The sequence below is a fragment of the Acinonyx jubatus genome, chromosome A2 (assembly GCF_027475565.1).
Source record: "Acinonyx jubatus isolate Ajub_Pintada_27869175 chromosome A2, VMU_Ajub_asm_v1.0, whole genome shotgun sequence".
NCBI classification, from domain to species: Eukaryota; Metazoa; Chordata; class Mammalia; order Carnivora; family Felidae; genus Acinonyx; species Acinonyx jubatus.
In genome coordinates this window covers 56,731,089-56,757,511 of record NC_069383.1, presented here as the reverse complement: position 1 = coordinate 56,757,511, position 26,423 = coordinate 56,731,089, and the positions used below count along the sequence as shown (strand labels likewise).

Below are 26,423 nucleotides of genomic sequence, written 5' to 3'. Positions count from 1 at the left end.
ATTAAAGAATTTAGTCCAATAAATTTAACTACATAAATTTATGCAGGCTTCCTTTTGCCATCTTGTTTTTTCTGACAGTTTTGTAGTTCCTTTCTTCTTTTCATACTGTCTTTCTTCGTGAATTGATGACTTCCTGTAGTGGTATGTTTTAATTTCTCTTTCTTTCTCTTTTGCATACTTCTGTAGGCTTTTGCTTTGTCATTACCATGAGGCTTTCAAAAATCTTATATGTATAATTGTGTATTTTAAGCTGGTAACATCCTAACTCTAATGTATACAGAAACTCTACATTTTTAAACTCGCCTCCCATGATTGTTTTTGATATCATAATTTATAGCTTTTTATATTGTGTATTCTTTAACAAGTTATTGTAGTTACAGCTATTTTTAATACTTTTTTCTTTTAACCTTTACACTTGAGTTTTAAGTGATTTCCCTCTGTCATTATAATATTAGAGTATTCTGAATTTAATTATGTATTTGCCTGTATCAGTGAGTTTTATACTTTCATATATTTTTAGGTTACTAATTAGCATTCTTTTGTTTCAGCTTTGAAGAACTCAATTTAACATCTCTTATAAGGGCAATCTAGTGATGATGAATACTTCTGTTTTTTATTGTAAATTTGTATCTGTCCTTCAATTCTTAATGACAGCTGTGTTGGGTAGAATATTCTTGATCAGCAGTTTTTTCTTACTGCAATTTGAATATATCATCCAACTTCTTTCTGGTCATTAAGTATTGTGCTGAAAAATCCACTAATAATCTTAATGAGACTCCCTATCTGTGACAAGTTGCTTTTCTCTTGCTGTTTTTAAGAGTCTCTCTTTGTTTTTAACTTTTGACAACTTCATGTGACTTGGTGTTGATCTCTTTACATCCATCTAATTTGATACTCTTGGGATTTCTATATTTGAATGTCTGTTTCTCTCCCCAGGATAGTTTTTAACCACTATTTCTTCAAACAAGCTTTCTGGCCATTTCTCTTCTCCTTATGGAACTCCTATAATGTATATGTTGATTTGCTTGATGGTGTCCCATAAGTCCTTTAAGCTATCTTTACTGTTTGCATTCTTTTTTTTTTCTTTTTGCTTTTTTGACTGGGTGAATTTCACTGCCCTATCTTTCAGTTCACTGATCTTTTCTTCCATTTGATCTAGTCTACTCTTGAATATTTCTGTTGATCTTCTTTGATCATTTTGTTCATGTGTTGTTGTCCTCACTTCAATGACCATCTTCACAGCTGTTATTTTGAATATTCTGTGGGGTAAATCTTATCTCCATTTCATTAGGATCAGTTTCTCGAGTTTGTCTTCTTTTGTTTATAATATATTCCCCTGTTTCTTCCTTTTCTTTAACTCTCTTCGTTGGTTTCTGCACATGAGGTAAAACGTCCACCTCTCCTAGTCTTGACAGAATGGTCTCTTGTAGGAGATGAACTTCATCAATCAGCTCAGCCCAAGCTCCTTGTTACTTCTTAAGCCTTTGTGATTGTTCAAGCCACAGTCTTTGTTGTTAGTGGCAAGTTGACAGTATGCCAAGATCTATCAGTGTCCCTAAGGTAAGGATCACAGTCAGCACCTACATTTAGGTTAAATAGAAGCTAGATCCATAGATAGCAGCTGGGAAATTGTGTAGTCAAACCCCTTCCAGAGAGACACTGTGAAATGAACATTTTTGTCTGTTCTCTCTGTGCTGAGCCTGGGTGTATAGACATGGGGGTGGAGATGGGAAGTGCTCCTATGCCTATTTAAAAACTCCTTATTTGTTTGCTGTAGTCCCCAGGGACTCATGAACACAGGTACTCTTTGCTCTCAGAGCTACATGATTTAGGGGCCCATTATTTGGGTGAGAGCTATAAAAGTTGGGGTGCTACATGTGTGAATAGACTCCTTCCAGAGAGATAATGGTTACTTGGTTTTATTGCTGGAGGGAACCAGAGAGAGAAGGCAGGAGAAATGCCTAACCAGCATTTTTAGGCTCTAGGGAGAATCACGGTCAGCACATTGATGTGTGCTAATTAGAAATCAGATTCCTCAGGCAGCAATTTATAAAGTGTGTGGTCAAGATATTTCCAAGAAAAATGGGGAGATGGGAGATTTTTTGCGCGCTCCCTCTGTGCTGAGCCTTGGGGTATAGCTCTTCTCCCACACCTAAGAAATGTTATTTGTTTGCCGTTTCCTGTGGGACTCATAAACACAAGCCCTGTTGACATTCAGAGCTACATGTTTGGGGACCCCATTCTATAGGTGGGAGCCTTAAAAGTTGGGGTTTTGGAGGTGTGGGCCAAACCACTTATTTCTCAGGAAAAGCTGGGAGTTGGGGGTTCCCTCCCAATTGTATGGTGCTGTGTTGGTCGTGGGGTTTATGGTGAAGGTGTATCTCAGTCTTTCCTACCCATTTTGATGGGGTATTTTCTCATTTGGTCAATGCATAGGAGTCATACAGCTAGTTTCTGGATTTCTCTCAGAGGGAATTGTTCCATGTACAGATGTACATTTGATGCATCCATGGAATGATGGGAAATTTAGGAGTCTCCTATATCACCATTTGGTCTGGAGTTTTAAAAACCTTGGCAACCTTTTTCTATTTATGAATTCTCTAGGCTAAGAGATACTATTCCCATCTTAGAGATGGTGATAATGAGTCTCAAACAGGTTGGAGAAATCCTTTCAAAGTCATGCAGCTAGAATGCATTAGATCCAAATTTTGAACTTGAATTTGCATTGCCAAACATGATTTTTTTTTCTTTCATATTATGTGACTAAATTGCAACATATTTTTCTGATTACTCTGTAGACATCAGATCACATTACCTTTAGGTTCACTTTCAGATTATGGCAAACTTTTGAACTTATTAATTGCAAGTCAACAAATATTTCAGTTTATATATATTCCTTAATGTTACCAATTCTTTTTATTTATAGTGAATGTTTACAAGTGTTAAGACTGTTTTAGGTTTTACTTTCTTTCATGAACTTGCAATGTAACTACTTAAGAAATAAACATATACAAAATATTTTTTTAAATCTGTCATGTATATTACTTTTAACAGTAACTTAAGCTTTTGCCTGTAGTATTTATGAAGGGGAAAAAAAGTATTTTCTCATCTGCCTGCTGAACATGCAAGTTTTATTGTCATCATTATCTTACAAGTCTGTAGTGCTTCACCTTGATTATTGTGCCATATTTATTGAGATAAATATGTACATTTTTTTATTTTAAGGAAAATATGAGAAAGAAAGCTTGAGCACTCTTTAAGTCTTTTCTCTATTGTATAATTTTAGATAAGACAATAACCCAAAAGATGTAGCTATCTAATGATTAGTGTTCTTATTAGTAGATTGTTATTTCAGATCACACATAGTTCAGAGTGTCTAATATTTTCTAAATATTAGTCTTTCTGAGTTTCCTATGAACAAATAATGTCAAAAATAATGTTTGGGTGTTTATTGTATTAAAGGTTTATCAGTTAGTGTTGAGCTGCCCTATGCCTACCAGAAAACATATTTTGCATATTCACCTTTAGTCACAGCTTACTTATTTGATTTTAAATGTGGAAACATTTTAGAGAAGCAGACTGGTTTTAATATTTACATTATAAAGGCTTATGCCAGATGTGCAGAAAATCACAGTAGGTTGTGGATTGTGGCTCCATGGATGATTGACCTGCCTAGAAAGAAATGTTACCCAGTTGCAAAAGCCAACTATTTTTCCAACTATGTGAAAGGAAATTATGGATTTCACTGGCTCTCTTTGAGCACATCCATTCAAATGAAATTCTGTTTCTTTGTGCTGGTAATCACTACACTTGGCCTACTTTATTCTTCCAAGGGAGGATTACCAATGAGAATGGAATAATTTTTTTTTTTTTTGGTGGTCTCTTTCTTTAAGAGAGGACTCTGTTTCAGAACATATTGAAGTCCATTGTGTGGAGTTAAATGGTTGTGTTTTGTACCTTCCTTCCACTGCTGGACCTTTTGACCAGGATAGGATATCTTTGGTCATTTTATTATACGAGCTATCCCTAGAGATCAAATATATTGTTTTCATATAGCAATTAGTGACACTAGAACAATGTCCCCTAATTTAAAGTTTGAGATCTATTCTCAAACCTTTCTATACCCTTTCTCTGCATTTTTACAGGCTTAAGATAGAGGAAAGGATAAAAATGTCATTGGTCAATCTTAAACATGACCATATGGATGTATAGGTACTAAAAATTCCAGTAAACAATGACTGAAATGCTTGTTTTCAGCTATATTAACTCTTTAATCATCTATAATATCTGGATGTCTTATAGTAAATTTGATTTAGTTATTATAATACCTTAAATATTACCTTGTCTTTTTTCATTGGTTATTTTTAATTGCATAAGCACAATCTAAAATTTGTGTATTATGAGCTAAGGGAAAACAAATTTAAATAATCTCTGGTTTTCTGTACTTTTTCTATTGAGAATTCTTCAGAGTATACATGAAATTATAAATTTCCCACAAGATTCTTTAAGGGAAACAGATGGATTTGGTGTATTGAACTTTGAAAGGTAAATTTTGGTGTGTCATGTCTATCAGTATGCAGAGGAACAAAGCTTAGGGAAAGAAGGATTTTTTTAATGAAAAATGGAAGAAAAATACATGTGTGTTGTGCATTATAATTCATTTGAAAAAAGGAAATGAAAACGTAATACTTGAAACAACTTAAGAAACAAAGAGTTCTTCTCACTTTCATTGACAATATAATTTATAATCCAAGGTCTGGCTTTCTATATATTTTTCAGTTCAGAGGTCATCATGACTAACAGCATGACTGCACTGAAGTTTTAGATTTCATTCTTTTAGAAAAAGCAATATATAATAAGGCATATTGCATGTACCTCACCATTTTGAAAAGTGCATACATGTAGTTTTCACAATGGTTTTACATAGTAAAGTCTAGGTAAGAAAATTTTTTAAAAAATCTTTCAGTTACCAATTATTGCAATTTCAAATCCCAATTTCCCTCCAAACTCCCTTTTCAAGTGATTAATAGGGCAATTATAACTTATTATCTGGGATTTCACTTTTACAAATAGCAAAATATAGTAAAGCTTGAGCTTAAAACATTGGCAGAACCTACTTTGGCTTCTCAACACTGAACATGAAATTGAACTCAAATTAGGAAGGTCAAGAAGGGCCTTTTTGAAGGACTCTGCACTTTGTCAGATGTATTTATTCATGTGCAGAGGATTAGAATTCATAAACATTTTGCCAGTTTTTTGAATGCTGTTTCTTTTCCTTGTTGTTCTTGGCCAAGCCATGTCAATACAGCAAAATGCTGCTTCGTATGACTTATTATCAGTAGAATAATATGTATTACATAACCCAAAGGAATTATAAAATCAGCAGGAACTCTTGGCCTGCATCTTAGTGTAAATATATAGATGGGTACCAAAAAACTTGATTTTTAAAAAATTAAGTTATCTGAGTGATGCAACCAAAATAGGTATTTTTCTTTTTAAATATTTTTATTATGAAAGTGATCTAATTATCAAAATGTCTTTTAGCTATTCTTTAAAGAAATAGGCACAAGGTCAATCAAAATAATATACTATTGGATTAAAGCTAATTTGAGCATGGTACAGAAAATTCCTTGAGGCAACTGATTTTGAAGACCTACCAGAAGTCCATTTTTTTTCTTTTTCTTGGCAAAGTTCAGAATTTAGACTTATCAATCCAATCAGTGTATGATGAATATTTTTGAACTTCAATGAAGCACTTAAAAACACTAGCTTGGGGTTTGCAAGAAACAGAAGTGACTATCTAAATGAGAAGAATCCGGTTGCTTGAAATGGCATCAGTGATCCTTATGAAAATAGTTACATCATTTTTAGAATTAGTAATAGAAACATCTGCGAGGTTCTCAGAGAAACTGATTTTGGTACTCTGCATTTGTGCTGGCTAGCAAACAATGGCACAGTTACTTTGAGGCCACATTTGCCTACTGTTATGCAAAGCCAATTAACAGCACCCTGGGTTGCTTCCCCTGAAAGAAATTTCCCCAAAAGGTGAGAAAAGCTTAAGCCCTTGGCATTCCTATGGAATCTAAAAGAAAAACATTGAAAAACTTCAGGCAGGTAAAAGAAAGGAGAGGACATATAGGAGGAAGAGCCTTGGGTAGTAAGTTGAAAACAGGGCCATTAAAAGGCCACCTGTCAAAACAGAATAAATGACAGTTTTAAGCTTGTTAGATTAAAAAAAAAAAAAACAAATTGCTGTAGACGTGGAAGCTGTTGGGATGATGCAACAGCCTCTGGTATTAAAGGTTCACCATTTATATTTGAGTCTATGGCAATTTTTTTCTTTCTTCTTTTTTAAAAATGTTTTCTTATTTGAGTACAGTTGACAAACAATGTTAACCTTAGTTGCAGGGGTGTAACAGTGATTCAGCTTCTCTATATGTTATGCTGTGCTCACCACAAGTGGAGCTACTATCTGTCACCATAAAATGCTATCAAAGTATCAATTATAGTTTTTTTAAAAATCTCATTAACTCTTATTAAGGTTTGGCTTTTACTCCTTCCTTCCTCCATTCCTTTTTTCCTTCCTTTTTCCCTCCTCTTCTCTCTATCCCTTTTTCCCTCCCTCTCCCCTCTTCCCTCCCTTATTTCTTTTCTCTCTTTCCTTCTCTTTCCTTCTCTTTCTTTCTTTCTTTCTTTCTTTCTTTCTTTCTCTCCTTCCTTCCTTCCTTCCCTTCCCTTCCCTTCCCTTCCCTACCCTTCCCTTCCCTTCCTGTCTTCCTCTCTCTCTCCTTTTCTTTTTCTCCTTTCTCTTCTTCTTCATAATAACTGCTGTCTCCTGTCGAGTAGGCTCAGCTGCTTTCATCTGATTTGGATTTCAGAAACAGTGACCACACTTAGTGGTTGTGTGTTTTCATAATCTTCCCAAGGTGACTTTTTGCTCTAAAGATGCTGAAAAAGTCACTTGGACTGACTGTAGTAGGTGTTGACAACCACCGCTGAGGTGAACTTTTGAGATGGTATTGTGCAAGTTGGTCATCAGGGGTTTGTTTGCTTTAGATTTTGAATAAAGAAGTAGTGTTGCCATCTTTTCATCCTTCAGATTATGTATGACTGACTCCATTGGGGAATTGGTATGAATCTGGCAAAGCCTGCAAGCTCTTAAATTGTTGGAATTCATGAGTAGAGAAAGGGAGAATTGAATGCAGGGACACTGTATGATAATACAGAACAATGTTTTTTCCATGGTTTTCTCTTAGATTATGAAACATATCCATGCTCTGAAAGGGAATGTATGAATAATCTAAAGAGAATAAAAATGTTTTGGAAAATAATATTTGAAGATACTTTCCATTGTAGATATGTTGCATTTCTTGTATTTACAAGGCTTATGAGAAATGGAGCCAAAGTGATAGGTGGATTTTTTTTGTTTGTTTATCTTTTTTAGCAAATGCCAAATAAAGGAGAAGTTATCTGGATAATTCAAAACTCCATCGTGTACATCTCACATATTGTTTGTCTTTAGGCTTTTCAGAAGGTGTTAAAAGGAATGTGAGCTGGAAACCTAGATACTTCAGAGGGTTCTGATTACCAATAAAAGAGAGAAAGCATTTCTTTTCAGTGGTGAAACAAACATGTTATGGCATTCATTTATCTGCCCTTTCATTCATTAGTCTTTTATTGGACATATATTTTATTTCCAAAACTTCTAATACAAATAAAAGTAAAAGCAATATAAACAAAATACTTTGGGCATATAATATAGGACCCTTTGTTTTTAACTATGAGGATGGAGAAATATTTTAATAGATACTATAATAGATATTAACCTTTCTTGGACTTGAATAAAAATGAGATTTTGGCAAGCTAAAACCAAAGGAAAGGATTTATCTCTTGTAGTAAAAATACATAGATAAAGACGTTAAGACTTCTTAGAATTGTGGGTGGTTCTGTTTTGGGTTTGTTTGTTTTGGGCACTGGAGAGGCTACTTTGAGTGGAATAAAAGTAAATAATGAGGCTGGATCAGTAGAATGGAATAAGATAAGGAACTGGAATTTCTGTGGAAAATATGGAAGAATTGAACTAATAAGCCCCATGCTGGGGGGTAAAATAATGACAGAACTGTGTATGATTTTTCAAGAAAGCATACTCTTATACAAGAAAAAAAAATTATTAAGGAGATAATCATTAGGAAGAGTTTTCCCCTGATTATCAATAAACAAAATAATAGTCTATCAGTGATATGTTAGAGCTGGCTTTCAGTGGCTTGTGAGAGCTAATTGTGTGTGTATCTCTACTCAATCCTGAGTTCAGTGACATCACACTGGTATCTTGAAATAGGCCTTGGTGGGAATATTTTCACCATGGAATTCAGCAAATGCTACAAATTACAGCTATTTCTGTTAAACATTTGCCAGCACACCACTGCTACATGATGTGAAGCAGGTCTTCTTAGCAGAAAATTGACATTTGGAAAAGAGTATAGTACAAATCGCTTTACTAAACAACAACAACAAAAATTTAAGGAAAAGCAGTTTAAAAACTTGTAAATTAAAGAAGAGAAAATTTTAAAAACACATGAGTAGGAAGAAAACTAAAGATCAAGGACAGTAAAACAGGAGGACTTACCAAGTATAACTATCAAATTTAAGCTTATTTGAAAAACAGGGGCAAGGAAACAAGATTTTTGGCATGTAGAATGAACTAAGCCTTCTTTATAAAAATTCATGTCTAAACAGTGGACATTGTGTTAGGAAACTACACATAAAGCACTGAGAAAACTTGCTTTCAATGTTATTGAAACTTCATCTTAATATGTACCTTTAGATACATAGTTTGAAATGTTTTCTCATTGTATCTATAACCTTATGTCAAGGCTTAAAAATATTGATAGTATAAATTATCCAACTAATTGCATTCCTTATTCTCTTTCCAATAGACTACTATGCCTCCTTTTTACCTTTAAGTTCATTTTTAACTCTTTAGCTAGTTCTTGCTGTAGGTGTTTAAGTATACCATTAAGTCCAAGTTTGCTGTGGTTAAGTGTCATAGAAACTGTGGGATACTATTCGGATATGACAGTGAATAGAGGCATCTGTTCATAGTCTTCCTTCTTCCATTCATTAGCTGATATATTTTGTCATGGTAGCTTGGGATGAAATTCAGTAAATAGTGCAATAACATCAGGAATAATCTCAGAATCTAGCCTTCTTGTCCCTTTTATTTTATTCAGGTAATCCTTTAATATTTCATGTGGGCTCCATGGCCATGACTGTACCCTTTGTTTCTTGGTTCTCCTGATACTCTCATAAGACTCGTTATGTTTATATCACTCCTCTTGGCCAGAGATGTTTCTTTATTTCTATGTGATGTCATCCACATGTAGGTAGGGTGCAGGCAGACTCAATCTGAATAATCTCAGTAATCTGTCAGTGTAGTAACTTGATTATCAATGGAATCCATCCTGATTGACTTTTTTTTTCAATCTTTTTGGTCAAAGATTTTAATGACTTCAAATCAATAAAGAGGATTATTTTGAGAATGACTCATGAATCACAATATGGATAAAATTATAACCAGATTTACTTAAGCAATCAAATTAAACATATACAACTAATTGAAGACATCTCCAAGACAATTATTTAAATGAAAGTTGAGTTTTAACTACCATTCCCTCCTCACTAGGGAATTGATAATAGTTCATCAACATGGAAGGTCAGATCTATATGGCAAACTGCTTCCCTTATCCTCTTGGTCTTGATCACTATATTCTTCCAAAGTTTCACAATATTTTTCATCCTGACACTGAACCCTTCCTAGATTTTTTCTGTGTTGCTTTGCATGTTATAGTGGGTCTTTCAGTCCCTTTGTAGGTAAATTTGTAGCCTGTATCTAAGAATATAAATTATTTTTCCTGAAATACCTACAATCTCACCTTTTTACTTAAATGCACCATAATATGTAGAAAAAATATGGAGTTAATAAACATATTTATTCCCCTATTCTTTTATGTCAGAAAACATATTGTCTTTTTAAAATGTTTTTTGATTGTAAAATACAATATTCAGAAAACTGTATAAGGTATGAATGCACAACTCAATGAAATACCACTAATCAAGCACATATATCACCACCAACCAAGTGAAGAAATAAAATAATGTCAGCACTTCAATAGACCCCATATTTTTCTTTTCCAGTTAGTACTCCCCTTCTCAACACAAGATTTTAATATACCAGTTTTTTAACTTTATATAAATGAAATCATACAATATCTATCTCTTTGTATATAACTTCTTTTGCTCAATACATGTTTATGAGATTCATTCATGTTATTGCAGCTAGCTATAGTTCAGTCATTTGCATTATTATGTAGTATTATTACACTTCATAAAAGGAATATCTAAGAAAATGCCACACTTTACTTATTCTGGTTTTAATGACTATAGAGAATTTTTCCAGTTTGGGAGCCATTATGTACAATGCTATGATGGACTTTATATATATATATATATATTTATATTTATATTTATATTTTTTGTATTTATATTTATAAATATATATATATATATGTTTCTTGGTGCATTTCTTTACACATTTCTGTTGACTATATATCTAAAAGTGGTACTGCTGGGTTGTGGGATTTGTGTTTAGTCTTTGTAGATAATAACAAACTTTTCCAGAGTGGTTGTCACAATTCATATTTACCAACAGCATGTGACTGTTTCCATTGTTTTACATACTTCCAGCATTTGGTATTGTCAGTCTTTTAAAGTTGTTAGACATTCTGTTGTATGTGTAATAGTTTATCGTCATAGTTTTGTCTTGCCAAAATACTAATGAAGTAAAGCAGATCTTCATCTACTTTTTGATTATGTGTATATTCCGTTTTTGAAGTACCTTTTGTCCACTTTCAGATTGTCATTTTTCTTACTGATTTGAGCCGTTGTTTATGGATTCTACTGTTGGTTTCATGTGGTGAAATACCTTGTCTATTTACCCTTGTAATTGTGCCCTTTGAAAAATAAAAATAATTTTTAATGTATAATCTGTCATTTCCTTTATGGTTAGCTCTTTTGTATTCTTTCAAAGTTTTCTTTGTGTATAGCCAAAGCTGTGTCAATACTCTCCTTTTTCTTTCCTTAAAGCTTTACTTTTGACTTCAACATTTAACTGCATAGTCCATCGGGAATTGAACGTCTATATAGCACGAAGTAGAAGTTAAATTTTTGTATGTGTGTGTGTTTTTAATGTGAATTAAAAGTTGATCCTGTACCGTTTATTGAAAAGACCATCTATTCCTTATGGCTGAGCATTAGTATCTTTGTCTGTGTATTCATAGAGATGCTATTGTATTCCACAGGTCTGTTTGTCTATCCTTTTGACAGTACTATACTGCCTTCACTACTATAGTTTTATAAGAAATCTTGATATCTGGTAGAACAAATTTCACATTTATTTTTTTGTCTTCAACACAGTCGTGGCTACATTTGTCCCTTCTTTGTTTTTATATAAAATTTTAGAATCAGCTTGTGCAGTTCCACAAAAGACATAAATGGATTTCGTTTGCCAATGAGAACAAAAGATTATCACATTATAATAAAAAAGTGCTGTTTAAAAAGGAACACTTGTTATAATATAATAATAAAGTTTAAATATAAAAAGAAAAATTAAACTACAGAAATTAACTGAAATAAAGCTTATGTGGCTATATTAATATCAGGTAAAGTGGACTTTAAGACAAAAAAATGAAGTAGAGATAGAGATGCTTCATGGTAGTAAAATATTCTATTAAATGAGAAGATGAAACAATTCAAAAGTAATGTATCTAACAATTCAGGTTCAAAACATATCAGGCAAAAATTGAAAAAAGCAAATGGAAAAATAATCAAAACCAGAATCATAATGACATTTTAATATACTTCTCTGAAACTGATTGAGAAAGAAGATAATAAAAGAGGGTGTTATGTAGATTTAAATACTTTCATAAACTTGCCCTAATTGAAATATATATAATAGGCCATACCCAATAATTGCGGAAAATCATTCTTTTCAAGGACACTTGTAATGTTTTCAAGAACAAACCATATTTGGGGACATAAAGCAAATTTTAATAAATTTCAATTGAATTCATATAGACTATAACTTCTTACCATAGTGAAATTAAACCGAATCAATATTACATAATACAAACAAATGGAAACACAATCCATGGTTATGGATTAAAAGACCTGATATTGTTAAAATGTTCATACTTCCCAAAGTGATCAGCGTATTCAGTGCAATCCATATCAAAATCCCAATGGCATATTTTACAGGAATAGAAAAAAAATAATTCATATGAAACCACAACAGACCATAAATAAACAAATTAGTCGTAAAAAAGAAGAACAAAACTGGAGTCTTCACACCTCCTGATTTCAAAATAGATTACACAGGTTGGTAATTAAAATTGTACGGCAATGCCATAAAGGTAGACTTGGAGACCAAGAGAAAGCACATAAATAAATCTACACACCTACATGGTTAACTGATTCATACATATACGGTCCCAAGAATACATATTGGAGAAAGAGTAATCTCTTGAACAAATGGTGGGAAAACTGGTATGTATTTATAAAAGAATGAAACTGGACCCTTATCTTATCTCATATACAAAAATAAACTCAAAATGTATTAAGATTTGAATGTAAAACCCAAAACTGTAAAACTCCTAAAAGAAACCAGGGAAAGTTTCATGACTTTGGTCTTGGCAGTGATTTCCTGGATATGACACCAAAAGCACTGGCAACAAAACCGAGAATAAATAAGACTATCAGATTAAAAAGCTGTACAGCAAAAGAAACAATCAACAGAGTGTAAAGGCAATCTATGGAATTGGAAAAAATATTTGCAAACCATATATCTGATAAGGCATCTAAAAAATATAAGAACTTTTAACACTATGGACTAAGGACTTGAACAGAAATTTCTCCAAAAAAGACATATACTGGCCACAAAGTATATGAAGAAATGTTTAATGTCACTAATCATCAAGAAATGCAAGTCAAAACCACACGGAGATGTCACCTCACATCTGTCAGTATATTATCAAAAATGGCACAAAGATGAGTGTTGGCAAGGACGTGGAGAAATTAGAACCCTTGCATGCTATTGGTGGGAATGCAGAATGGTACAACTGCTCTAGAAAACAGTATACAGGGCCCTCAAAAAGTTAAATATAAAACTGCTGTATGATACAGCAAGATCAGGATCTTGAAGAGATAATAGCACTCCCATGATCATTGCAGCACTACTTACCAAGGACAAGATGTGGACACAAGCTAAATGTTTACTGAAAGATGAATGAATAAGAAAATGTGGTAAATACATGTTATGGAATACTATACAGCCTTTAAAAGGAAAGAAATTTTGCAATATGTGAAACATGAATGAATCTTGAAGACATTATGCTAAGTGAAACAGTCCATTCGCAGAAAGACACATACTGCATGATTCCACTTACGTGAGGTATCTAGAATAATCGGATTCATAGACTGAGAGGGTGAATGGCGGTTGTCAGGAGTTGGAGGGAAAGATAAATGAGAGTTAGTAATCAATGAGTATAAAGTTTAAGTCAAGCAAGATCAATAAGCTCTGGTGATCTGCTCTATGTCATTATTCCTGGAGTCAACAATAATGTATTATACACTTAATTTTTTAAGTGGTTGGAATTTGTGTTAAGTGTTCTTACTACAGTAAAATAAAAGTAAGATACCAATGATGTAAAATAAAATGAAGTATAAAAACAAAACTAAAAAAAAATTTAGTTATGTAATTTGAAATAAAAAACTAATTGGAAAAACTCATTTATTTGGAGATTTCAAAGTACAATATCTCATGTGCCAAAGAAATCACAGTGAGTATTAGAAAATATTTTGAGTTGAATGATTATGAAAATATGAAATATTAAAATTTGTGTCATGTATATAAAGGTGAATTTGGGGAAAATGTAAAGCTTTTAAATGTGTATATTAGAATAGAAGAAACTTTAAAATTAAAGATAGACGTATAGAACTAAAGCAATTAGAAAATCAAAGCATGAATTAAACATGAAGTAAGCAAAAGATATGTATAGAGAAGAAATAATGAAATACAAAACAAATATATAATGTATAAGATATTCAAAACTCAAAGTTTAGGGGGCACCTGGCCGGCTCGGTTGGTTAAGCGTCCTACTTTGGCTCAAGTCATGATCTTACAGACTGTGAGGTTGAGCAGGCTCTGGGCTCACATGTCATAGTCTGCAGCTTGCTTCAGATTCTGTTGTCTCCCTCTCTGTCTGCCCCTCCCCCCTCTCACACTCTGTCTCTCTCTCTCTCTCAAAAAAAAAATGAATATTAAACTTTTTAAAAGGAAAAAAAAGTCAAAGTTTAGTTCTTTGAAACAATTAACAGAATTGATAGAAATCTAGCAAGACAGAGAAAAGTTATGCATTACCAGTACTTGAAATGAAAAAGTAGACTTACCACAGATTTTAATGTGTGGGTTACAAAAGAATATTTAAAGAAATGTTTATGTAAAACAATTGAAATTTTATTTGAAATGGGAAATTTCTTATAAAAATATAACCTTGAAAAAACTGAATCAAGAAGACCAAAAATTTGAATGATACTATAATAATTTACAAAACTGAATCTTTTTTTAATGCTTTTATTTATTTTTGAGAGAGAGAGAGAGAGAGAGAGAGCACAAGCAGGGGAGGGGCAGAAAAAGAAGGAGACACAGATCCAAAACAGGCTGTAGGTTCTGAGCTGTCAGCACAGCCCAACAGGGGGGGCTTGAACTTGTGAGCCAGGAGATCATGACCTGAGCTGAAGTCAGATGCTTAACCAACTGAGCCACCCAGGTGCCCTCAAAATTGAATCTTTAAAGCCAAATTTACCAAGAGAAAGTACCATGGTGAACCCATATGGCTTCACCAGTGAATTCTATAATTTACACTGTTTCAGAGTAAGGGGGTAGGAGTAAGAACACAGCTAATTATTTGAGACCAGTATAATATGATACCCTAAACTTGAACAAACATTATAAGAAAGGAATATTATAGGAAAATTCTGCTCATAAGCATAAACAAAATTATAGCCATTCTTCAATATCTTAAAACCCCATAACAAAATTATGTTTAAGCCAGGAACATAACATAGTAACATTCCAAAATAAGTAATTATAATTCACCATATTAAGAGAATGATAAAGAAACATAACCATTTCAATAGATGCTAAAAAATCAGTTGATAAATTAAACACCCAATTATGACTTTTGACGAACTAGGAATAAAAGGAAAATGTATTAACTTGATAAAGGATATTTATAAACATTCTGTAGTTAGCATCAGATTTAAGGGTGAAATATGGGAATTTTTCTCTGAAATCAAAAACAAGGAAAAGATGCTCACTTTTACTGCTTCATTTTAACATTGCATTGGTGGTCCTAGACTGTGTAATAGAGTATGAAAAAGAAACAAAAAATAAAGTTTAAAGATAAATAAACAGATGTCTCATTATTCACAGATGATATAATTGTGTATGTAGAAAGTCTATACAAAATTACTCATTTACACATTACTGGACTTAATAGCTAAGTTTCAAGAATGGTCAATTTAAGTTCAAAAATCAACTAAAACCTCAACTAAAAATCGATTACATTGATTTAAAAATGAATTATCCATTATTCCTTCTAGTCTTTCACCCTAAAACCATGCCCCAACTACAGCAGGTAACCAAGAAAAAAACCTATCCCACTTAGATATGTTAGCTCTGGAGGCCAGAATAAAGAAAACCTCTTTATGTTTTCTTTCAATTAATCTTTCCTTCATTCAACATATTTTTTAAATATTTTTAACGTTTATTTATTTTTGAGACAGAGAGAGACAGAGCATGAACAGGGGAGGGTCAGAGAGAGAGGGAGACACAGAATCCGAAGCAGGCTCCGGGCTCTGAGCTGTCAGCACAGAGCCCGACGCTGGGCTCGAACCCACGAACCATGAGATCATGACCTGAGCTGAAGTCGGATGCTTAACCGACTGAGCCACCCAGGTGCCCCCATTCAACATATTTTTTAATGCCCACCATATACCAGGCTATATCTTTGCCTTTAAAGGGCTCACAACAAAGTGGAAAATGACAGACGTGGCTTACTACAAAAATGTGTAGAGTAAACATGAATATTTATGTGGAAAGGAAGAACAGAAGTGGAAGCCATTTGCCCTCACAGAGAATTTTAGAAAAGATTTCACAGAGCAGACAATGTTCGTATTGGTCCTCAGATGATTTAGCAAGGTTTCACCAATTCAAATAAGGATAGAGAAAATAGAATTTAGAAGAAACAGAATAAATAAAGGCATTAAAGTGTGGAAACACTGGGCGTATTTGGGAAACATAAAAGCTAACAAGAGTAGTTAGTAGATCCTCTGCTTGATTGATGTATACATCAGTTCTTATGTACCTAATTGCAAAATCTCTGTTTAGCCTTTTCTCTGTTCAGTTCTGAATCATGAAAATGATAAAGTTGATTTTCTTGTCTCATGAATACAGAGTAAATATTAAAACTCTTACTCAAGAGCTTCTCCAAGGATACCTTTGCCTATTTCTATAAATGCACATTAGCCAAATGTGATTTGATTAGCCAGATTCTAAAGAATCTGAAAATTACTTATTTACAACATGATAATAGCCACAATTTTATGGTGTTTTAAAATAGCTGTAATACTTAGAAATTACACGATATGTGAAACTTAGCAAACATTTGAATTATATCAATATGGTATTGCCACTTTCTGTAAAAAATATAGAAAAATAAATTTCCCTGTCACAGTCAGAAAATTTGTATAAAGAAGTTATGTAAGTAATGGTTGCGTTTAAGCTTTAGATATGCTGGATGAGAACTTCATGTGTCAAGAGGTTGTGTTAAAAATTATCTAGTGTATCTTCTTACTCCCTGATAATTATCATCACTTGATGGAATTGCTCAACAAAGATAGCATGACAGATGTGTGATATTTCCTTCATCTGCATCTGTTTTATCTTACTATAAGTTTTGCATACAAAAGTATTGTTTTATGTAAATTACTTCCTTATTTATATTTTAATAACTCTTACTAACATTGATTAGCCTCAACAGCCAATGTTTTTGCTGTATCTTATCAGCCAAACCAAATACATAACAGAGCTTTACTGCATATTGTTAGTTTCTGTCCAAATTTAAGAAAAATGACTATTCATTTAATATTATTTCGTTATAGTTAGTTATACCAATACTTATAAATATTTGTTAAATAGATGCTTCAAGCAGATATTTTTAGTGCTTATAATTTTGAATGATTAAATCAACAAACACTCTAGAAAAGACAACTCAATTCTGTGGTCTCTCTTATGAAAACAGACCCTAAATGCTACTTGCCTTTTTGCCAACTCAGAATATTACCTATTACCTTCTCTGCAGAGCTACCTAAGGAAAAATAAAGAACGTACACTGAGAACTTTCTGAATTCATCTCTGTCTGTGTGTATATCCTCAAAATGAAGCAAATTGCAGCAATTTATTGAAGATTAAATCCTCCAAATGGCATTCACCTAAAAACATGCAGGGAAATGGTTTGGGGGTTTAAATTATCAGTGTAATTGCTTTAATTCTCTAGGTTGCTTTTATAAGTAGACACAACTTTATCATATTTAACTGACCATTCCAAATTGAAGGTTTAGTGTGGTTTGTATTTTTACTCTCAACACCCTGAATCACATTTACGTTCTACATAACCCAGATCTTAAAAATAGCCCACAAACCTCAATGCAGGAGAATTCCAGAAATGAGGTTTTTACATTAATGATCTGCCTGTAGTTTTCTTTCCAGTAGCCTGCACCTTTTAATTTGTCAGCATTTTCCCCCTAATGGCACAGGAGAGCTTTTTGAAGAACTAAATATGCTGAAATCACCTCATTGTTTTGTTCTTAGATATTTGAACATAGAGTGATGTTTCAAAAATTTTGTTAGTAAATTCTACCTGATTTCTATTAAAAATGTTCTTTAAGCTCTGAGGCTGAAGTGAAAGGAGTATTTATAAGAAAGGTAGTTCAACCCTATCTGATTCTTGAGTAAGTTTTCCAAGTAACCTACTGCCTATGATTCATTACTTCCTTTGAGTTAAGAGGGTGTTAACTAGGGTAACATATTCTTGAAGATACTATATGAAATACCAGATTTAAAAATTGATTTTAAAAAATTTTAAGAATTTGAGATTACAGAACCTTTTCACTGACACTTTTTTTCTCTCTTGCTAAACTGTATTGCAAATAACCTTTTGATGTTTTAAAAGGTTTTTCTTTGGCAGCTGAAAAGAACCTTCTTGAAAGTTGTATTTAGTGAATTTACCCATATATAAATATCCCTGAGCTACTCAGTTATCCTATGGCATCTGGAAGAAAGGTGCTATTGTTTTAGATTCCATGATTGAAGTATAGAATAATCAATTCAGAGAGACCCTGGGGGGAAGATTCACTCACATATGCTGTGGAAACTTGGAATTCCTGAGTTTTTAGGTTTTTTTCTACAGAAAAAGAGACATAGATGAGTTTTTCAGTACAATGTCTAGTGACATCGGTTCCTTTTCAAGCCATATTATAATTTGACCATCAGTTTGAATTTGTGACTACTAACTTCAGATTTTCTAAGAAAACTCCTTTTTTTTAAATACCTTTGTTACTATTACTTTCCTTGCTTTCTGGATTTCAATAGCTACACAGCTATTTTGTTTGCAAGGTTCTGGGTGTGCGGTTTCTGCTGCTACACACCAAGCAACATCACCAAGGTATTCCCAGGATACATCACCAGATTTAGTTCTGCCAGAACAATCCATAAATTATTTAAAGTTCCTCTTCATTTCTCACAAAGCAATGTTTGCAAAGCTTGTCCATGAAAAATCATTGTAATTCCAGAAGATCATGATAGATTTGCAAGACAGGAATTTGTCCTGTGCTTCCACATGGACTTCTGCCTAGTTATGAATATAGTAGAAGTTAAATGAAAATGCACAGTTATTTCCCTTTTAAACATGAAGTTTTTTTAGCTCTTGTTTTATTTGAACATTTTCTCTACCATTTCTTTAACCGCAATTGAGTAAGAGCAGCTATGTCTTATGGCTTTCTACTGTGAAGTGTCCGAAAGTGTAAGGTGGCCGGATGTAAAAATACTATGAAAGTATGGATAATAGACTGCCCACTTTCCGTCTACTGCAACTTCCCTGAGGTTTTGTTTGCAGGGCCCAGCTGCACATACAGACATGATGGAATTTGGTTTGTGAAGAACCCACAAAAATTACACAAATAACTCAGATTTTTAATGAATAATACACAGACATGCACCTGCTTCAGGGACTTCATAGATTAGTTTTGTGACCAATAGAAAAGCCCTTTGGAATTCAATTACATGGCTACAAAACAGAAAATAAAACTGGTTACACTTTTAGAACTGCTATCAGCAAAAGGAAAATGTTAACTAGTTCTTGGGGCAGCCTTTTTTTTAGGTTGTTTCAATTTGCTTTGCTTCTGTCAGACTTACTATAAAGTCATAATATTCTGCTCTTTATTATCTACTCTTCTTGCAGCTGGAGCCGCTTGCAGAAGATATTCTCCACCAAACCCCGAATATGAATGCTGTTATTTCTTTACAGAAGATCATTGAAATTCAAAGTATGTCTTTAATTTTTTTTTAATTTCTAATCAGGTACAATTAATTAAACATATTGAGAATGAGAACACATGAAAAACATATTTGAGCTTCTCAAATATGAGAATCATATTTAGAATTCTAATTTACACACATTATGTATTTATACCTAAATGTGTTACTGCCTTGCTCTTAATGTGCTTAATCTAACCTTACACTGATAACTCAGAGCCTTTATATTTAGAACCATGTTTTTCTCATATTTTCCAAGTGCTTGGATTCTTTTTTCATTACTACCACTAAGTATCCATTAAAAAATGAAATTAATATAGAAATTTTAATTATATTGTCTAATCTTAACTAAGGGTAAGTTATCTCCTAATGATGTTAGAATTAAGGAATCATTTACTGGTTTTCAGTTTGTCAAGAGAGGAGAAAGTTAGTGAAAAAGCCTCACTACTAGAAAATCTAGGGTCCCTGGGTGGCTCAGTTGGTTGAGCCGCTGACTTCGGCTCAGGTCATGATCTTGCAGTCTGTGAGTTCGAGCCCCACATTGGGCTGTGTGCTGAGAGCTCAGAGCCAGGAGCCTGCTTCGGATTCTGTCTCCCTCTCTCTCTGCCCCAAAAAATAAAAATAAACGGTAAAAAAAAAATAAAAACAAAAGAAAAGAAAATCTAAACAAAGGACGGAAAGTCAGAAACTTTACTATCCATTTCCCTTCACACACATAAACACACATACACACACTTGAAATCAAGCATAAATTAACACGAAAGTTAGCATGAAGGGAAAAACCAAATGGCAAAATTATGTGTGAAGAAGAATCAGGAAAACCCTTAGCTTTTCTATTGTCCTATAGAAGCATTTTTTAAATACCACTAAAGAAACCACCTTCCAGCTTTCTAAGTTTTTGACTTTGCTAGCTCAGAAGCAATTTTGAGATATGGGTGTATGTGGGGTGCTCTGACTATTTACAAATCATGCCATATAGGAGCTCAAAGCAATCTCCACTTTACTTAATTTCATTATTGCCTGGATTGAAGGTCACAGGTTCCCCATAAATGTTTATTAGTTATATCATAACTGGAATAAAGTCCAAATTTTAAGGATCTTCAGAGACTAGAAATGTAAACATTCAAATATTTGGAACCAAAACCTGTCATTATATTGTCTCATTTCCATTGAGAGTAAATTAAAGACTCTATTATATATTGTTCTGGATCTTAAGGAAAGGGATCTTAAAATGATCTTTGACAGCCTTCTCATATTCATCTACATCCACTCTAATACCCCTTTCAGGTAATCAATAGTATAAAAATACCTACTTTTTATACATATTATTTTCTTTTATTCTGAGCATTCTTTTGCCATTATACACATAGATTATTAAAAGTTATTGTTCTTATGTATCTTCTGATTGTATTAAGCATTCTTTAATACTTATGATATGTTGATAGAAGATAATTTCATCAGTCATCAAGGCACAGAAGTTATGAAGAAGAATAGGTAGAGTTTCTGGCATCAAAGAGTTATAGTCCAGTGAGTGAGAGACGCTTCAATAGATCCTTCCAATATGGGGTCATGAGGTGCACTGAGACAGTAGAGAAGGAGCATTCTCTTTCTTAAGTCACTTTCAGTGGGGTTGAGAGATACTAGAAAGTGAGGAAGGTTCAAGGAAGGTTCAGGGAAGGCCTGTTGGCAGTGATAGGGCCTGAGCTTGGTGTTAAGGACTGAACAGGATTTGGGCCAGATGAAGAGCGAATGTTTGGAAGAGAGTAACAAAAGCAAGCTCTCAATTTTCACATAGGTATGAAAAAATCACAGTTAGTGTACATCTTCAAAAACTGTACTGTTGCCTTTTGTATTAGATCTAATTTCCTGGTAATAACTTTCTACTGCATGACTTTACCACGGACATTTTTGAGTGATTTTTTCAGTCTGCTCTAGCCGAACAAACCTGTTTGTCTCTTGAAAAAGACTCATTCTACTATCAAAACTTGCTCTATGAGAATTCTACCACTATGGATTGTGAATTAGTCTTCTGTTCTAAAATGCATTCCACAGCACTCAACACTGACAACTACCCCCATTTAAAATCCCCTGTCTTTCTAAACTCCTACTGAGGATTCCATCCAGCATTTGTAAATCCAATACTTCCACTAACTCTCAACACTAACATGTGGATTTTAATTAGTAGCATTTTTCCTTAAATTTCTTCTATTATTTGAGTTTTTTGTGTACTTTATGGTCTGTTAGTCTTGGTTCCTTCTTTTGATGATAGTCAGGAGTATGGGAATCACATCTTTTCACCCCTCCATGTACCTGTGGAACGGGTTGACAGCAGGGGAGATATTTAAAGTGCATAGGGGCCTGGGAATGGAAAGCAGGCAGAGTTAAGTTGGGAGGATTTGATCTTCAAGGCCCTAGGGAATGAGAGCTTGCATCAAAGGGAGTTTCTGAAGAAGGCCTCCTCTTTCTTAGCCATGGATACATGACATACTGGGTACTGTTGTTGGCTACTCAGCAACAATGCCTTCCTAACTTCTACTCAAAAGAAGCCTGGTCTTAGTCATGAATCCTTGCCACCAGATACCATGCAACTCAGAGAAGATGAACTTATGCCCAGTTCCAGGGAAGCTATTCTTAGTCTAAGCCTAAACTAGTAAACCCACTTAAATAGTGATTGGTTAAGGCATGGGGTATGTGACCCAATTTTGGCCACTGAGAATTAAAGATGGCTTCTTGGACAGTATTACTTTGATTCCTAAACCAGACAGAGACCCAGTAAAAAAAGAGAACTACAGGCCAATATCCCTGATGAATATGGATGCAAAAATTCTCAATAAGATACTAGCAAATAGAATTCAACAGCATATAAAAAGAATTATTCACCATGATCAAGTGGGATTCATTCCTGGGATGCAGGGCTGGTTCAACATCGGCAAATCAATCAACGTGATACATCACATTAATAAAAAAAAAGAGAAGAACCATATGATCCTGTTAATCGATGCAGAAAAGGCCTTTGACAAAATCCAGCACCCTTTCTTAATAAAAACCCTTGAGGAAGTCGGGATAGAAGGAACATACTTAAACATCATAAAAGCCATTTATGAAAAGCCCACAGCTAACATCATCCTCAATGGGGAAAAACTGAGAGCTTTTTCCCTGAGATCAGGAACACGACAGGGATGCCCACTCTCACCGCTGTTGTTTAACATAGTGGTGGAAGTTCTAGCATCAGCAATCAGACAACAAAAGGAAGTCAAAGGCATCAAAATTGGCAAAGATGAAGTCAAGCTTTCACTTTTTGCAGATGACATGATATTATACATGGAAAACCCGACAGACTCCACCAAAAGTCTGCGAGAACTGATACATGAATTCAGCAAAGTCGCAGGACACAAAATCAATGTACAGAAATCAGTTGCATTCTTATACACTAACAATGAAGCAACAGAAAGACAAATAAAGAAACTGATCCCATTCACAATTGCACCAAGAACCATAAAATACCTGGGAATAAATCTAACCAAAGATGTAAGAGATCTGTATGCTGAAAACTATAGAAAACTTATGAAGGTAGTTGAAGAAGATATAAAGAAATGGAAAGACCTTCCCTGCTCATGGATTGGAAGAATAAATATTGTCAAAATGTCAATACTACCCAAAGCTATCTACACATTCAATGCAATCCCAATCAAAATTGCACCAGCATTCTTCTCGAAACTAGAACAAGCAATCCTAAAATTCATATGGAATCACAAAAGGCCCCGAATAGCCAAAGTAATTTTGAAGAAGAAGACCAAAGCAGGAGGCATCACAATCCCAGACTTTAGCCTCTACTACAAAGCTGTCATCATCAAGACAGCATGGTATTGGCACAAAAACAGACACATAGACCAATGGAATAGAATACAAACCCCAGAATTAGACCCACAAACGTATGGCCAACTCATCTTTGACAAAGCAGGAAAGAACATCCAATGGAAAAAAGACAGTCTCTTTAACAAATGGTGCTGGGAGAACTGGACAGCAACATGCAGAAGGTTGAAACTAGACCACTTTCTCACACCATTCACAAAAATAAATTCAAAATGGATAAAGGACCTGAATGTGAGACAGGAAACCATCAAAACCCTAGAGGAGAAAGCAGGAAAAGACCTCTCTGACCTCAGCCGTAGCAATCTCTTACTCGACACATCCCCAAAAGCAAGGGAATTAAAAGCAAAAATGAATTACTGGGACCTTATGAAGATAAAAAGCTTCTGCACAGCAAAGGAAACAATCAACAAAACTAAAAGGCAACCAACAGAATGGGAAAAGATATTTGCAAATGACATATCAGACAAAGGGCTAGTATCCAAAATCTATAAAGAGCTCACCAAACTCCACACCTGAAAAACAAATAACCCAGTGAAGAAATGGGCAGAAAACATGAATAGACACTTCTCTAAAGAAGACATCCGGATGGCCAACAGGCACATGAAAAGATGTTCAACGTCGCTCCTTATCAGGGAAATACAAATAAAAACCATACTCAGATATCACCTCACGCCAGTCAGAGTGGCCAAAATGAACAAATCAGGAGACTATAGATGCTGGAGAGGATGTGGAGAAACGGGAAGCCTCTTGCACTGTTGGTGGGAATGCAAACTGGTGCAGCCGCTCTGGAAAGCAGTGTGGAGGTTCCTCAGAAAATTAAAAATAGACCTACCCTATGACCCAGCAATAGCACTGCTAGGAATTTACCCAAGGGATACAGGAGTACTGATGCATAGGGACAGTTGTACCCCAATGTTTATAGCGGCACTCTCAACAATAGCCAAATTGTGGAAAGAGCCTAAATGTCCATCAACTGATGAATGGATAAAGAAATTGTGGTTTATATACACAATGGAATACTACGTGGCAATGAGAAAGAATGAAATATGGCCCTTTGTAGCAACGTGGATGGAACTGGAGAGTGTGATACTAAGTGAAATAAGCCATACAGAGAAAGACAGATACCATATGGTTTCACTCTTATGTGGATCCTGAGAAACTTAACAGAAACCCATGGGGGAGGGGAAGGAAAAAAAAAAAAAGAGGTTAGAGTGGGAGACAGCCAAAGCATAAGAGACTGTTAAAAACTGAGAACAAACTGAGGGTTGATGGGGGGTGGGAGGGTGGGGGAGGGTGGGTGATGGGTATTGAGGAGGGCACCTTTTGGGATGAGCACTGGTTGTTGTATGGAAACCAATTTGACAATAAATTTCATATATTGAAAAAAAAATAAAATAAAGTTAATAAATAAATAAATAAATAAATAAATAAATAAATAAATAAAGATGGCTTCTTGGATGTTCAGCCTGTGCAGTCACATAACTCCACACTTATAAGGACCCAATGCATAGTTTCATGCTCTTCCTAAGAGCAAAACCTTACTAAGTTTTGAAAAAGGGGCCCACATTTTTATTTTGCACTGGGCCCTGCAAATTATTCAGCCATTCCTGATAAAAATCAAGGTGTTAGTGATGTGAAAAGATATTTGCCAGGAAAGACTGATAGTAACTTTACCACAGGGAGAACTCGAGTTGTGGTTAAGAAGGAACTGGTGACTAAAGGTTGTAATGGGAAAGACAAATACAAGATGAGAATGATCTCTTGTCATTTGGGACATGAAGTAGAAAACAGTGCAGAGAAAGTTGTTTGAGACTGTGGCTTTGACACTATGTGGTACATTTTTATGTAGTTCTTTGAATTGCGTGTCTTTTGGGACCATTTGAATTGTATGTCTTTGGGGCCACTCTTCCAGACTAAAGAACCAGAAAAGGGCTGCATAAGGTCCATTAAGCAATAAAATAATGTGGGTGTATCTGAGTAACAAACTTCATAATGGCTTGAGAAATTAAAATTATGGGCTTCTGCCTTAGCAAACAAGGCTAGATTTCCTTACAAACTATAAAATTGTACTGTTACTTTTATTTTTCTCTGTTTTATAACTCACTCTTCCATTCCAAGTCCTCTTATAGGGCTTCAGGCCCTTGACTAGGTTCCCCTTTTCCCCTTTGGTGGGGAAAGTAGTCAGGACCCACTACATAATTTGCAGATCCCAGTACAAAATGAAAATGTGTGAATACTTCCTTGTTAAAAAAATACTATAATTTCATGAAGGTGACAGCAGAGCACTGAATGCAACATGCGGGCCCTTCTGTATATGGGGGTCCTTTGCAACTGCACAGGTTGCCTTTAAGGTGGCCTTTGTTTAACTGAAGAACCCCCTCTTCACATATGTCTCTGAGCATCTCACAGGTGCCTCCTTTTAACTTTGGGAGGTGTTTGAATTGTTAGTATAGGTTGTGAAGGATTCTTTTGTGCTACGGTTTGGGACTACAGTATCAGAAAACTATGTAAATGTCGAGAAGCAGGATTTGTAGCATGTGGGAAACATTCAGGCAAGTTCCTAGATAGCCTTGTCCCAAGACAGACAGCAAGGTGCTGACAGGCCTTCTGTGAATTTCTCTTTGAGAACAGAGCCCCCCAGCTGAGGGTATGCAGGTGCTGGAGGCTGTGATTAGCATTGGCCCTTTGCCTGACCACATGTATGGGAATATTTGGCAGCAGGATCATCCCTGTTGTCCTGTCCTTGTTTATGTTACTCATTTAGCTAAGAAAGAAAGACCTTACGAGGCAACGGCAGGGCAATCATTATTCCTGACAGGTAATAAAGACCCCTCCTGACAGG

The 26,423-nt window shown here is 34.5% G+C and overlaps 1 protein-coding gene across 23 annotated transcripts in view; it reads left to right on the top strand.

The window, feature by feature from the left end:
- The window catches only part of HDAC9 (histone deacetylase 9), a 739,528-nt gene that overhangs the window by 662,978 nt on the left and 50,127 nt on the right, over positions 1-26,423 (top strand). For all 23 annotated transcript variants that reach the window (XM_053218342.1, XM_053218337.1, XM_053218355.1 and 20 more), the window contains one exon: positions 19,635-19,719. In XM_053218342.1, the coding sequence (XP_053074317.1) occupies positions 19,635-19,719 (85 nt within the window). The remainder of the gene's footprint in view (positions 1-19,634; positions 19,720-26,423) is intronic.